This window comes from Plutella xylostella, chromosome 23, assembly GCF_932276165.1.
Source record: "Plutella xylostella chromosome 23, ilPluXylo3.1, whole genome shotgun sequence".
In the NCBI taxonomy this organism is placed as follows: Eukaryota; Metazoa; Arthropoda; class Insecta; order Lepidoptera; family Plutellidae; genus Plutella; species Plutella xylostella.
In genome coordinates, this window is record NC_064003.1 from 8,076,608 (window position 1) to 8,090,526 (window position 13,919).

The 13,919-nt window shown below is 35.6% G+C and overlaps 2 protein-coding genes across 2 annotated transcripts; both read right to left on the bottom strand.

Annotated features, from left to right (window-relative positions):
• Positions 1 to 503: 503 nt before the first annotated feature.
• LOC105386186 lies at positions 504 to 3,879 on the bottom strand. The gene is made up of 3 exons (XM_048629439.1): positions 3,468 to 3,879; positions 1,541 to 1,912; positions 504 to 972 (listed from the first exon to the last, which is right to left on the bottom strand). The coding sequence occupies exons 1-3, from the start codon at positions 3,846 to 3,848 to the stop codon at positions 547 to 549; spliced, it is 1,179 nt and encodes a 392-aa protein (XP_048485396.1). The 5' UTR covers positions 3,849 to 3,879; the 3' UTR covers positions 504 to 546.
• Positions 3,880 to 7,540: 3,661 nt separating this feature from the next.
• On the bottom strand, positions 7,541 to 9,009 carry LOC105386188. The gene is made up of 2 exons (XM_011556695.3): positions 8,630 to 9,009; positions 7,541 to 8,134 (listed from the first exon to the last, which is right to left on the bottom strand). Exons 1-2 carry the CDS (start codon positions 8,945 to 8,947, stop codon positions 7,655 to 7,657), a joined length of 798 nt encoding a protein of 265 aa, XP_011554997.3. The 5' UTR covers positions 8,948 to 9,009; the 3' UTR covers positions 7,541 to 7,654.
• Positions 9,010 to 13,919: the final 4,910 nt, after the last annotated feature.

The window sequence follows — 13,919 nt, forward strand, 5'->3', positions numbered from 1 at the left end:
ACTTAAATATTAAACATCTTAGAAATGGTTAAGTAACGGGTAATGCATTATAGGGCTCAATCGTCTGGAAATGCCTTACTCTATCACCGCCTGAAAGGATCCGGTCTACTTACCAATAACCCTGTATTATGTTATTATGTTACCTACCATTGCAACGTTTCTTGCAACGTCTCCAGGTTACACTTAAGCGCTTTTTTTATTAAAATTACTTTTTGTAAAATATTTCTTTATGTATTAAACATTACTTACCAACAAAATCTTTTATTTTTAATTTCATGAAACTATCATCGAGAATCCCATGAAATTAATTATGAGGGTGAGCTTTTGGGGGTTTCTTAGAAGGTACTTACCTAATAGTATTTTGTGTATTTTATTTATTTTATTTTAATTTATCAGGGACAATAACGAACTTTGGACGTTGGGTTACTTTTGTGATACAAACTTAACAATTTTGGTGGCCTTACCCATATCAATGAGCAGGAATATAAAAAAAAAACTGTAAGTAAATAATTATTACAAAATTATTTTAATCACAACATTCAGCTGTTAATCATCCTTCTCCAGTTTTACTATAATAATATCTTCATCTTCTTTAATATCCCCCATTTCAAAATAAACAGCATCAGAAGTGGATGATGATGGTTGCTCCTCTTGCAAAGTAGGTATGAGACGCGTCTTGTTAATCATCGTTTGCATTTCTTGTAGCAAGTTTAATGCTTGATTTAGAGGCATTTTTTTCAATTGTGCTGCAATTAGTTGACCAAATATTTTAAATTCATTATCAGTATCCGCGCTATTCTGATTCTGCTCAATCACTGGTGTATTGGCCCGCTCAATAGGTTTCTTACTTCTCGTATACGTTTTTGTTACTGGTTTTGGTCCTGGTAATATGCCGGCTTGTGGTTGTAACTCTTGTATTTTTTTTAAAAGCCTCTCTTTTGCTACAGGGGTAGTTGCCACTTTATCAATATCCTGAAAAAAATATGAAAAAGTTAAAGCTCTGCCAACTTAGCACGGCACGTGGTGCAAGACCAGTGAGGTTACCACCACCGAACATGAGTAATTATCAATCCTTAAGCAGTCTCTCGTTTGTCAGATCTGACGTAACTGGTATGGATCTGAAAGATTTTTTTACTTGTGGGCGACGCTGACGGTGGTTTTACGGTAGCAGTACGACATGACATGACAAAAATCTTACGTCGCGACTTGCGCTTGCTCTTATAACGCTCACGTGTTGTCACACACTTTACTTTATTTGCAATTGTTATTTATCTTGCGACCGAAGCACGGATTTGATATCGACGTCGATAATGTAGTTTAATACGCGTTCCGGCGCTGTATTTATGGCAAATCGCGATAAAGTGACGTTTATCTACGTCGATAACGAACCCGTAAAGTGGCAGCTGTTCTGTTATAATTAGGTATAATACTTATTTATTACATTCGTAAATGTCCAAAATCGACCATAATAACTAAAACCTATATAATATATTATGTACTTATCCATAAGTAACCATTTGTAAATATTACAATTCCTTGCCTCTATTGTCATATTCTTGAGTAATTCAGCGTCGACAACTTTTTGCAGAAACCTGTCCGCTACATCGTACCAGTACCTTTTAGGCGGTACATCTTCGAACAAGAATTTTGCTCTTTCCTCTCTATACTTTTGTTTTATAAATTCAAGCTTTTTTTGTACTTGCAAAACAGTGACCTCTGGTCCTCCAACTTTTTTTTTAAGTTTTAGCAAAGCTTCGTAATACATTTCCCGGTTTTTGTGTTCTTTGGCGGCAGTATTCCATAGAATGGGATACCTTTCATATTGAAATATGATTGGTAGCAGTCGTGTGGTTTTCCATTCTCCAGTTGGTGTTTTATTCTTGTAACTCCTTAGTTCATCGGCCAAAATTATCTAAAACAGGAAAGTTTAATAAGTAATAGATTTAAATTTAATAATATACACTAAATAATACTTAATAAGTACCTACCTAAATATAAAAAAATACTCCTTACGGAAAAGGCTAGCTTAGTGACGCCGTCTGCAATATTGGAAGTACCTAAATTTTATTAGTTCAAAGGAAGTACTTTAATTTAACAGCGCTTTAGAATATTATCAATCAAAATCATAAATATTTTGTTCAATTTTTTATTAAGTATACCTAAGTACATCATGGAAGTAGAAAAAAGACGGAAGGAAACTCGCTAATAAATGAAGCACCCAAAGTAAGTCAATTTCATTTAACAACGAGCCATACCCACACATTCTTAGTAAACACATAGACGTTGTTTGAAAAGTGAAGAAAATAATGCCGTCCTGCGGTCTTAAATCCTACAGGAATCACAGTGGTTTTAAGAAAAAATGAGAAGGAATCACTTTTCACAGGTAAGTTATTCAATTAATACTATATTTCATATGGTTTACGTTTTTTTACTCCAAAAAATTTCTTCACAAATAATTGTGAGAGTATCAAAATTTGGGAAAAAAATATATTCATTTTCCATAGAAACTTTGTTGGTGATGTGACTTTTTACTACCTATGGAGAATGCCTTTTTTGCGAATAATGAGATTTCAGTTTCGGGCTCAGATATAACATGTTAATTTTGGCTTAGTATACCCTTTTTGCAACACCTGTGTATATATAATATATTAGGACAGAACAAAGAATAATCGCATGGCAGTGCTACAAAAATTAGCTCTGACTCATGAACCCGTAGAATTTAAGTTTATTTGCCTTAAAAAGTTTTCCCGTGGGAATTCCGGGATAAAAAGTAGCCTATGTTCTTTCCCAGGGTCTAGACCATATGTATAACAAATTTTATTCAAATCCGTTCAGTAGTTTTGGCGTGAAAGAGTAACAGACAGACAGACACAGTTTCTTTGGCATTTATAATATTAGTTACGATTATTATTCTTAAATGCGATAGGTATACCATATTTAAGTTAGTATAATTAACAATAAATATAATTAATGAGCATTTGTCCCTAAATCATTCATTATTATATGTATGAGTACAAATTGTACTTCCCCGAATTTTAGGGGACATTCGTTTTGGAATGGCAATCCTACGCACTATGCACCCACACACTCTCAAGTCGTCGCCATTGTTGTGGTTCAATTTTTAGTTAGCAAGATTCCTTCCATCTTTTTTTCTACTTACTTCCATGAAGTAGGTATATGAGTGTATAAAAATTTAAGCTATTTAGTGTGACCATTTAGGGAGTGGAACTTTTTAATTGCTTGTAGGTATGTAACTGTATTATGTATACTTACTGCATTCATTCTTACTTAGCACAAAAGGCAACGAATAAACTATTTACTTACAGCTAAAATGCCGTATGCTTATGCTTATGTTTAAATTAGTTTGTGGGAATTGTATTGTACCTAATAACACTGCAACGTCTTATAAATAAGTAATGAAATTAATAATTATTGTTAGTAAGCTTTTATAATAAGTAGGTACTTACGGGTAAATTTTTTCCTTTATTATGATGGTAGACACTCCCCAAAAACGAATCAGCCTTATTAAACCAATAATTCGTGGGCCGGATGTTGTACTGATACCAATTTTTCTTTAGATGACTGTACAATGCCCTAAATCTTCGAATTTTACGCCGGATCATTTCTGCTGTCGTATTGGGACGACCAATCATTCCAATCATATTTTCCAATGCTCGTCTCCGAGCGTCTCTGATACGATAGTCTTTGTGATTTGGGTTCCATAGTACTTCTTGCTTTTGGTAGACGTCTAATAGTTTCATACATTGCTTCTTTGTCCACACAAGATCCATATTAGTGAGTTCACTTGTCCGCGCGTCGTCGAGTAACGTAACACACGTGTGGTCCATGCGCCGGCTGACGCAATACTGACCTCCCGCCCCGACCCCCCGCGCCCCGCACCGCGCCACCTCAGCTCGCCTCGCCCGATCTCGTCAGTGCCACTGGCACTGGCACTGCGCACAAAGTAAATAAGTATAAAAACTCTACTTGATACTACCTATAGGGCGTTCCACAGTATCCACACATTCCACACTACCGTGATTTGCCAATAATTACCTCGGTAATGGACTTTATTCGTAGGTGCAATTTGATCACGAAACAAATGATGTGAGGTAGGTACTTACCTATATTTTTCCTAATTATTGTCATATCACGGCAGTGTTCCCCCAGCAGATATATCATAGTATGGTTGCGTTTGTGTTATGTACAGGGTGTCCCATAAGTTAACATAATCCCGTTAGGAAATCATAGAAATCGTCATTCTAAGGAACTTTTATTCACAGCAAAAAAAAAATATTTTGCCAAAAAAATGCACGCAAACAACCAACACAGTTTGTAAAAAAAAACAAAAGAAAATAATAAATTGTAAAATTACACGCATTATTTTAGTATTTGATCCTTAGTCAGCTTTCTCAGAAGCAACACTTAAGTGTAAAGTTACATGTAGTGTTGAAATTTACGATTGTAGGTACCTATAATTCAAATTTTGCATCAATCACCAACGTGTCACCAATAATTAATTATCAAGATCCACTCACGACTCACGAGCAATGAAAAAACTCCATCTGCCATATGTAACTATTTCATTTCTGCTCGTGAGTGTATTTTGAAAGGGGTCCAGCCAGATTCGTCCCATTCCACACTCGACCCGAATTTCATAATTTCGATAAGGTTCATTTTTGTTTGTATTTTTTTCTTATCTCAAAGTACAGTCGACAGAAAATGTTTATGGATTTCTTAATTGATTGCATATAAAGTGATTATCACTTAAATTTAAGAAATATGTTGACTAAAATGATTATTATTTTATAAAATAGTATAACTAGCCTAAGTTTTACCTCAGTAACAGAGAGAGGTAGTTTACCCTTCCCAATGTTTTAGCTCTTACCTGAAATAAACGGGTTATCGATAATGAAATGAAATGAAATATTTATTTAAGTATATAACAATGGTCAAGATTTGGATGGCCTGCATCCATCTCTTTCGCGTACTTACTTGTATAGTAATTTATGCATTTGATAAGCAAGGGCTACTGCGAAGTAATTATAATTTTATAAACAGCAAACGGATTTTATAAAAAGGATTTTATACATATTTTCATTGTAAAGATATTTTGTGTAACTGTGATTTTAGCACACATAATTATTAATAGTTACTTATTTTGTTAATATTTATTATTACTTATTACGTTTATAATTCAAAACATGTGTTACCTACTAATAATGTTTATAGAAAATGATAAATAAATGATTAAAAGTACAAATTATTACTTTTGTTTGAATTAATCAGCACATAAAACACCTAACTATAATTTCAGTAAAAAAACTCTTGTGGCAGTACATTTCATACATTTCAACAAAAGTACCTATACCTTAACGTATTTTAGAAATTCGGGTCGAGTGTGGCCGGGTCGAGTGTGGAATGGGACGAATCTGGCTGGACCCTTTGAAAGTACGTAGTTTTCTTTTGTTCGGGTCGGATCACACGACGCATTTGCGTCTTTATCATTATTATCAAGTCGCACGACGTCGCGGGATACGTTGCCCGATGTCGTCGGGGTACCTATATCGAATTATTATGAGACGAAGATGCAAAACGTCGCAATAATATAATAATTCATACAATACTAACACGAAAAAGTCATATTTTGCTGGTTACAATTAAATGCTATATTTTGCTGGTTTAAATTGTATGGTAAGTTAAAATGAAGTGATTGAAGAAAGTCACCGAAAGAGGTCAATGTATCATAATTATAAACTACTAGCTGTTCCCGCGAGCTTCGCTTCGCCTAAAAAAGTTTTCCCGTGGGAATTCCGGGATAAAAAGTAGCCTATGTTCTTTCTCAGGGTCTAGACCATATGTATACCAAATTTCATTCAAATCCGTTCAGTAGTTTTGGCGTGAAAGAGTAACAGACAGACAGACAGACAGACACAGTTACTTTCGCATTTATAATATTAGTTAGGATTGATAATGTGACTTTTTACTTGTGGATGGATAAGTATTTGCATATTTTTTGCGCGTATTTATTTTCAAAACTCAAAGAATACAATCAAGAGGTTCACAATGATCCCTTGAGTCTCCTCCTTTTGGTTTACTAAACCAATTTTGCAACACCTATAGGGCGGTAACACAGCGCTTCACTCAATATGTATACCTACCTAGGTACATCTGTGCAGCATTGGTTGTTCTAGTACGGAGTAGATAATAATATACAGCATGTCACGTAAGTTAACGTCAATCTGACAGGAGGTGATATAAATCCTCATTCTAAACAACTTATGTTCTAACAAAAATTAAAAAATTGCGTTATTTTTTTGGGTTCTCCTTAAAAATTGAGGTCTGAATTAGTTACTGTTTAGTATGGGGGACTTTTACTTATCGCAAATTTAGATATTTCCGGAGTATAAAAGATGCTTACAATGATGATTTATATCACCTCTTGCCGGCTTGGTAAACTTACGGGACATCATATATAATAGAATTATGTATCAAAATAAAGCTAGTTATATAACCATTTTGTATGATTGATTGCTCGTCAATTTTAATATGAATTCATAAATGTTGACTTAATATAATTAATTTAATCATAAATGAATACCTAGGTAAGTATATTATATAGTTTTCCTTTTAGTACTTATATTCTTTTGTATAAGCTAAGTAGCCAGGTACCTATTATAGTGTGTAGCATGTAAAGTGTGCTTTTTAATCTCAGATTCTGAACGGTTCATCAACAGTCGATTGTCCCGCCAATAGAACGATACGTCATTTAATCGGGGTACAATCGACTTTTGGCATTTGATAAACCGTTCAGAATCTCTCAATTTAGTATCCGAGATTAAAAAACAGACTTGTGGTAAATAAACTTGTTGTATAGATACCTATTTGTAACCGCCATTTATCCAATAAAGACACAATTAATTTGATTCGAGCGTAAAATCACATGTGGTCTAATTAAGGTTCTGTTTCACGATTCACGTTTCTGACTTCGATTGGCAGTCACTGATTTAAGCTGAGCTCACGAGCGCCCTTATCGCCAACTGCGAATCGACATCAGTGCATTGCATACTGCATATTTTACAGCAATCGGCACTCATTCTACGGCATTAGAGATAAGTATACTGGCGAGCAATGAAAAAGTTCCAGCGATGGAACGACAATGGCAGGTGGAACTTTTTCATATCTCGCGAGTGTATTTTAAAGCTGCGTACAGACCGGTCCAACGAACGCCCTACCATGGATATTTATCATACATAATACAGGAGCGATTGCAGCAACGAAGGTCAACGAAACCCGTTCGTTGGCGTTTGTTTGGTCGGTCTGTACGCAGCTTAAGATACATACAATACCTACCTAATATGCTCACGACTATTCCCCAACGTACATAAAGGTGACAAGCGAGTCACCCGCTTTTCGCTGTATATTTGCACTAAGGTGATGACGTGATGAGCCGTATTTTAAATCGTACCAAATTCTTGGTTTAAATCAATCTTGTGAGGAATCTATTACAAACTGCAAGGTGCAAATGAAACTCAATAAATTATTGCCGTATCTTACTAGTTTTAATCAAATTCAAAGTAGGTAACAGGTTACACAATTACTCCAAAACATTAACAAATCATCATAATAATGAAAACTTAAGGTAGAATTATGTTTATAAATCATTTTCTTCTTTAATAAACATTTCCATACTGTCCAAGAACTCGTCAAAGGTGCTCTCTTGTACGTTAACGTTGGGAAACGTACGATTGATCGTGGTGGTTGTTGTAGAAGTGGATGGAGCATCTATGCTATCGAAAACGTGGTCGATAGGTCTGGACTGAGTAACAGGTTCCCTCGCATCGCTAACTTTCTTGGCATTAGTAAGTCTATGTTTCGTCACTAACGCTTGCAGCTTCAGTTGCAAAGTTATCGCCGTTTCAAACGGCATTTTGTCCAATTGAACTGCTACAGATTTTCCAAATAAATCAAACTCATCTTCTGGTTCGGATCTGATAGTTTCAGTAGGTGCGTCAGCAGGGGGCCGGGGGGTGCTGGATGGTCTAGGGGTTCCGTAAGTTGCTGTTGGCTTTTTAATCACGAAAGGTTCTACAATATCTTGACTGCTGACCGTCTGTTTTAGGGGCACGGACATCTGCAATGAATGAAATAGAATGTGATAATATGTATTTAAGGATACAAATAAAATAATGAAATTGGAACCTAAGTAGGTAATATATAATAACAATTTATATAATAAATCTGTTGTAGGTACTTATATTATGCATTTCATTAGAGTATTAGGAAATAAGCAAGGTGCATGCATATTGATAGCGGTTATCCTAGTTGAAAAGAACATCTGAAAATTATTATATTTAAACAGCGGCAGCGTCAAAAAATTAAGAGTACCTATAACACCCACTTTATTCGACTGAGGACTGGGAAGCAGTTAAAACACACATTCGGCAATTTAGAATCTACAGCCGTTAAATACATATATACAACTATATACTTAGGTATATCAAAATATGTATGAAAAAGCCAATTAAGCCATATGAGGGAAATGAGTAGGTACTTATAACAAAACGTAAGAATAGTAAAATCGTACATTTAAACAGTTTTTAAGTAAATAGACTTAGATTATACGTACACATGAATTCCTTAGGAATGAATCAGCCAAATCATACCACATTGGAACTTTTGGTTTAGGCATTTTCCTCTTGGCACACTCCAACACCTGCTTACGGTAATTTCGATACGCTGATCTCCTAGTCACAAGGTTATATTTCACATCTTGAATAGTCAGGTTTGGCATGCCAACCTCGCGTATAATATCGAGGTACGCGATTTCTTTCTTAAAAGAATCCTTCCAATCGTCAGTATTCATTCGCCATAGGCACTCATGTTTCTTCACCGCTTCTAAAAACTTCACAATAAGGTGCTTGGGTATGCCTTGATACTTTGGCATGTTTTGACTTTGATAATGTGTGGGGAAAAAAAGAGACGCGCGTCTGCTCTTTACAGCTGCTCGCGCGGTACTAAAGATTGCGGGGCGGGCGGGGCTGGTTACGCGGGGGGAGGGACCGGTGCGCGGTGAAGGAGGGACGCGAGGGGCGGGGGTCAAGAACAGACCATGGCGCTGCCGCGTGCGGTAACTAGATTGTCTAGTCGCGTCTTTGATATTCCATGTTTGAATTTTGCGTTGTTGTGTGTGTGTGAATGGAAATATTAATATTGTGTCTGTAATCTGTATTGTACCTATCCATGTATGCTACGCAGTGTCTTACCATTGTTTAGTAAGTTAGTAAGTAGTTAGTATGTTTTTTTTGTCACTGCACTGACTAAAAAAATATTTTATTTTATGTACCTACTTAATAAATAGTAAAAAGTGTTTTATATATGAGTTCAAACTGTAATAAATAGGTATCTTGTTTTCTTTCCCTCTGTAAATACGGTGTACGTATGTCGCATATCCTTGCAAGTACCTACTTACTTCACGATTTTTGATTTAATTTAATACTCACCTAGCCTTGACAATCTGAGGTAAGTAACTGAATCTCTAAATCAACGAATGAAGTAAGTAAAAGTACCTAACAAAAATAATCTCGCAATCAGCACTCTTAATTCATCTGGATAGAGCTGTGGTTAGCGCAGCACACCGAAGCTTAGAAAAAACAAAACTTCAGCGCTGACCACGATTCTATCTCGTTGCTTTAACGGTGCCGATTGCAAGACAATTCTCTATCCTCGATTTAGTGAGTAACCCCCTTCTGGCCAACAGAAGCAAGCGGGAGGCTCCCATTCGCACGTCTCAACTCTCACCGTGTTGAAGTAGTGGCGGCGTGAATAAATCGACATTACGCTGTCAATTAAAAAAGGCGGTGTGAAATAAACGGTCTCCTTCGATAAGGGCTTATAAAATGCCTTAAACGACTCCCGCCCGATAAGATGCAGATTTTCTGATAATGTAGCATTACAGCCGAGGTCATTATGCTCTTGATTCGTCCGTCGTAAAGGTGGCGACTGACATTGAATTTACGCGCGATGTGAGTACGTTGCAAGTGGAATATACTTACAGTAATGCAGTTTGTACTACTTCGAACTAGTTCGAACACACATTGGAGCAATATTGTCATCAGACGAAAATTCAATGCCATCTTTAGTTAGTTTAGTTATAAATGCTTGACAGTGCTCAGTCAGCTAAGTTAGTATCTGAGTACCTACTTACAAAATGGGATGGGTTTTATGAACATACATAATACATATATTAAATAATTAAAAAAATTAAAAAACCGACTTCAAAAAACCACTAAAATGTAAGAAATAATTTAAGGTTTACACAAATTCTACTCGTATGCGACAGTACAAATATACCTAAGCAGGAACTGTTCTTTTTTGATGTTGGTGCGGTGACAAAGTAATCTGAAGAAATATGGCACCAACTTCAAAAAAGAACAGTTCCTGCTTAGGTATATTTGTACTGTCACATACGAGTAGAATTTGTGTAAACCTTAAATTATTTCTTACATTTTAGTGGTTTTTTGAAGTCGGTTTTTTAATTTTTTTAATTATTATTTTATTTTATAGTTTTTAGTTTATTTGCAATATTTTTCAATCAAAAGTAAGGTGCAAATGATACCAAAAAGTCCTACTAATCAATACGAATCATTCAAGCCTAAACACGAAGTAGTTGCTATATACCGTTGAGGAGTTCCCCTGACTGCCTTCCGTTTCCATCATCAGATCAGCTCAAGGTCACCATCATATTTTTTTGTTATAAGAACTATATTTACATTCTTAATTTCATTAGAATCGGTTAATATGTGCCCAAAATGGAAATTCATACCCTGTTTTTACCCCTTTACCCACCCTTGAGGGTGAGATAAAATTTTGAAAAAAAAATGGGACCACCTGGGAGCTCAACCCAATACAACAAAAAAAGAATTTTCAAAATCGGTCCATAAACGGCGGAGTAATCGGTGAACATACATAAAAAAAAATATAAAAAAAAGATCCCGACGAATTGAGAACCTCCTCCTTTTTTTGAAGTCGGTTAAAAACATAAAATGGCAAACTTTTTTCGCGCCTACACTTAATAAATCCGAAACCTAAGGCTATAATTATTGCAGACGGTATTTCTTTCGCCGCTACTCTATCTAGACAATTTATCTGCTAGATCTGAAGTTCCGGTAGTGTTGTTTATATGCTAATGTGGCTCGTATACACTGGCCTCTTTCTTTAAACGGACACCTATTAGGCGGACATAGCAGGGTACATTATGGTTGCTAGTGTAACTGTTTTTGCCTGTGTAATTAATCTGTTTTTGCAAGTTAAAGGGGAATATTGTTTTCGTTACCTTTAAACTTTTAAGGTTATACGGTTATGTATGAAATTTTGTTGTAGTGTAGATAAAGCAACGTCTAGCTTACCTGTACCTCTGTTTATGCATATAACAGCATCCTATATAATGTCACAAATGTTGTAATGTTACTCAAGCGGGATTACCCGTCTTGTACTTCTAAAAATAATAATTAGTTACATTTTCAAAGTTGTTTATTTTGCTCATCCAGGCTGCCTCATTTTGAGGATCTTCAGTATTCTTACTTTTTACTTGAGCAAACACAAATCGTTACTTCCTTAATGTATAGTAATATTTTTAAAGTGTAAAAAGTTCGTCTGTGGCGGTAAAAAGCACATACCTATCGTCACTGAATAGCCTGCCTAACCCGTAACCGGCGACGGGGTAACAAAATCACCATACTCAAGTAACATAACCGTCGGATAAGCGGCGTGTCACATTGTGGTACGTTCTCGAGTGTCCCGACTTTCACCGGGCCCGTGCGAATGTCAGGTGTCCACGCTGTAACGAGCGCACGACTGCCGACGACGGCTTCGATGCCGTATTCTGTGGTCGATGGTGAATCTATAGCGAAGATTTTAAGCAGAAGTTTTACCCCCAAATTCATCATTTTTACCACAAAATTTTAGACAGTATTTAACAGATATTTAGCGCTGTCAAAAGCCTACATAATCTGTCAGATTTCGTTTTAAACACTGTTTTAACAGTGTGTAAGTTTTTGTGGTCGTGCAGATATAGGTTTTTACACTTTAAAATAGGTTCAAAGTTGACGTTGCGATATACGAATGTTAACCTGACGTAAAGAGTCAAAACTTGTGTGTTCCAAAGTCAATTTTAACATTGATGGAAATTTATAATACGGTCTATGAATTTGAGGGTTAAATTGTAACAAACCACAACATATTACATACAATAACTAGTAACGGAAAAATTCAATGATAAAATTCCCCATCGTAATACACTTGTGTATTGTGATAATGTACAGTGAAAAGCGGGTGACTCGCTTGCGAGCCATCTCTGACAACCGCTTCGGGGATTACAGTCGTGAGCGTGAGCATAAATGTATGTAAGTATTACTCGTGATACATTACAAAAGTTAGTTCATATTCCCAGAATAGCGCCCGCATAGGACTCTCACTTGGAACCATTATCTCATTTCGTGTTAGAGAAGTGCGGCCTATAATTTGACAAATAGAGAATGAGATGCATTAGTGCGGGTTCCTGCGTAATGGGGCACTATAGGCCGCGGTGTATAATTTAACGGTTACATCGCAAAGATGGCTCTAGAAATGGTAATGTTTACTACCGAACTCTGATGGGTATTTATTGTGATGGTATCGCAGATAGAAATATTGGTTTGTAAAGGTTACGTTATGAATTTATTACTTACAGCTTCTTAATAATGGATTACTATAGAAAGCAGAATAGTTATGTCAGTTCTGCGATCGTTGACAATTTTAAGTATAGGATCATCAAGTCCTTTTTACCTTGTTAGGTTTCAATCATTGCATATGTAGCTCCGTACTATTTCAAAACCAAATGACCCTGCCCATGTCCGCATCTAAGTAGAAACTAACCCCCTTATTCATAGAAAAGTTACAATACGTTTTAACTAATAAACTGTTTTGTCCCTCTCTGTCAAGAAACAAATTGTTCTTTGTCGGAGAGGGACAAAACAGTTTATTAGTTAAAACGTATTGTAACTTCTCTATGAATAAGGGTGTTAGTATTCAAACATCGTTTGTAATATTCTTACAGTGTGCAGTAAAAATGTTCATGCCACTATAAAATACAATTTGTTGGGCGACACGCCAAAGTTTCAACTCCAAGATAAGTTTATAGATCTCATAAACATCAGTAAGTCGATATTTATGGTTATCCTCTTTGCTTTATCTTTTCATATTAGATTATTTCTTGAAGTAAGTACCTATGCAGACTGAGGTTTTATACGACCTACTTATATTTACTTGATATTCGGACGGTCCGCGCTTTGAATATTAAAGTCTTCCAAATCTTATTGAGAATGCGTTACGACATTCTACTTTAATACATTTATCATATCATAAGTCTATTAGTGCCTTAATTTATATGAAAAATAAATAACGCATCATTGAACCCATCAACGGATAAAAAATTGAATTACAAGTTACAACGTTGCCACTTTATAAATTGATACTGACTCGTTTTGAAACTTTTTATAATTAGGTAGAACCAGATATGCTTCGTATATTTATTTAGTAATTGATCTGATCACAAACGACTACTGAAATATGGGTTGAAGTAGTGGCATTTTGAATCATACTCATACTTGAAATATTGACGTTGTGTTGTTGGTTACAAGACTTTTAATCAAATTCATTAGCAACTAACACTGTCTCAAATATTCACCAGTAAATTAAAAAGTAGGTAATTAACTGAAATTCAATATCGATAAATCGCAATTTTCTATAATCGTAGTCTCCTCCAGATATTTAATTAGGGCATTCCGAACTAATTTCATTTCAAGACGCCAATTTATCTATTAATGCTTTCAAACCGCCGATCGGTAAATTAACCATTTAAAAACAACTTTGAGACCAAT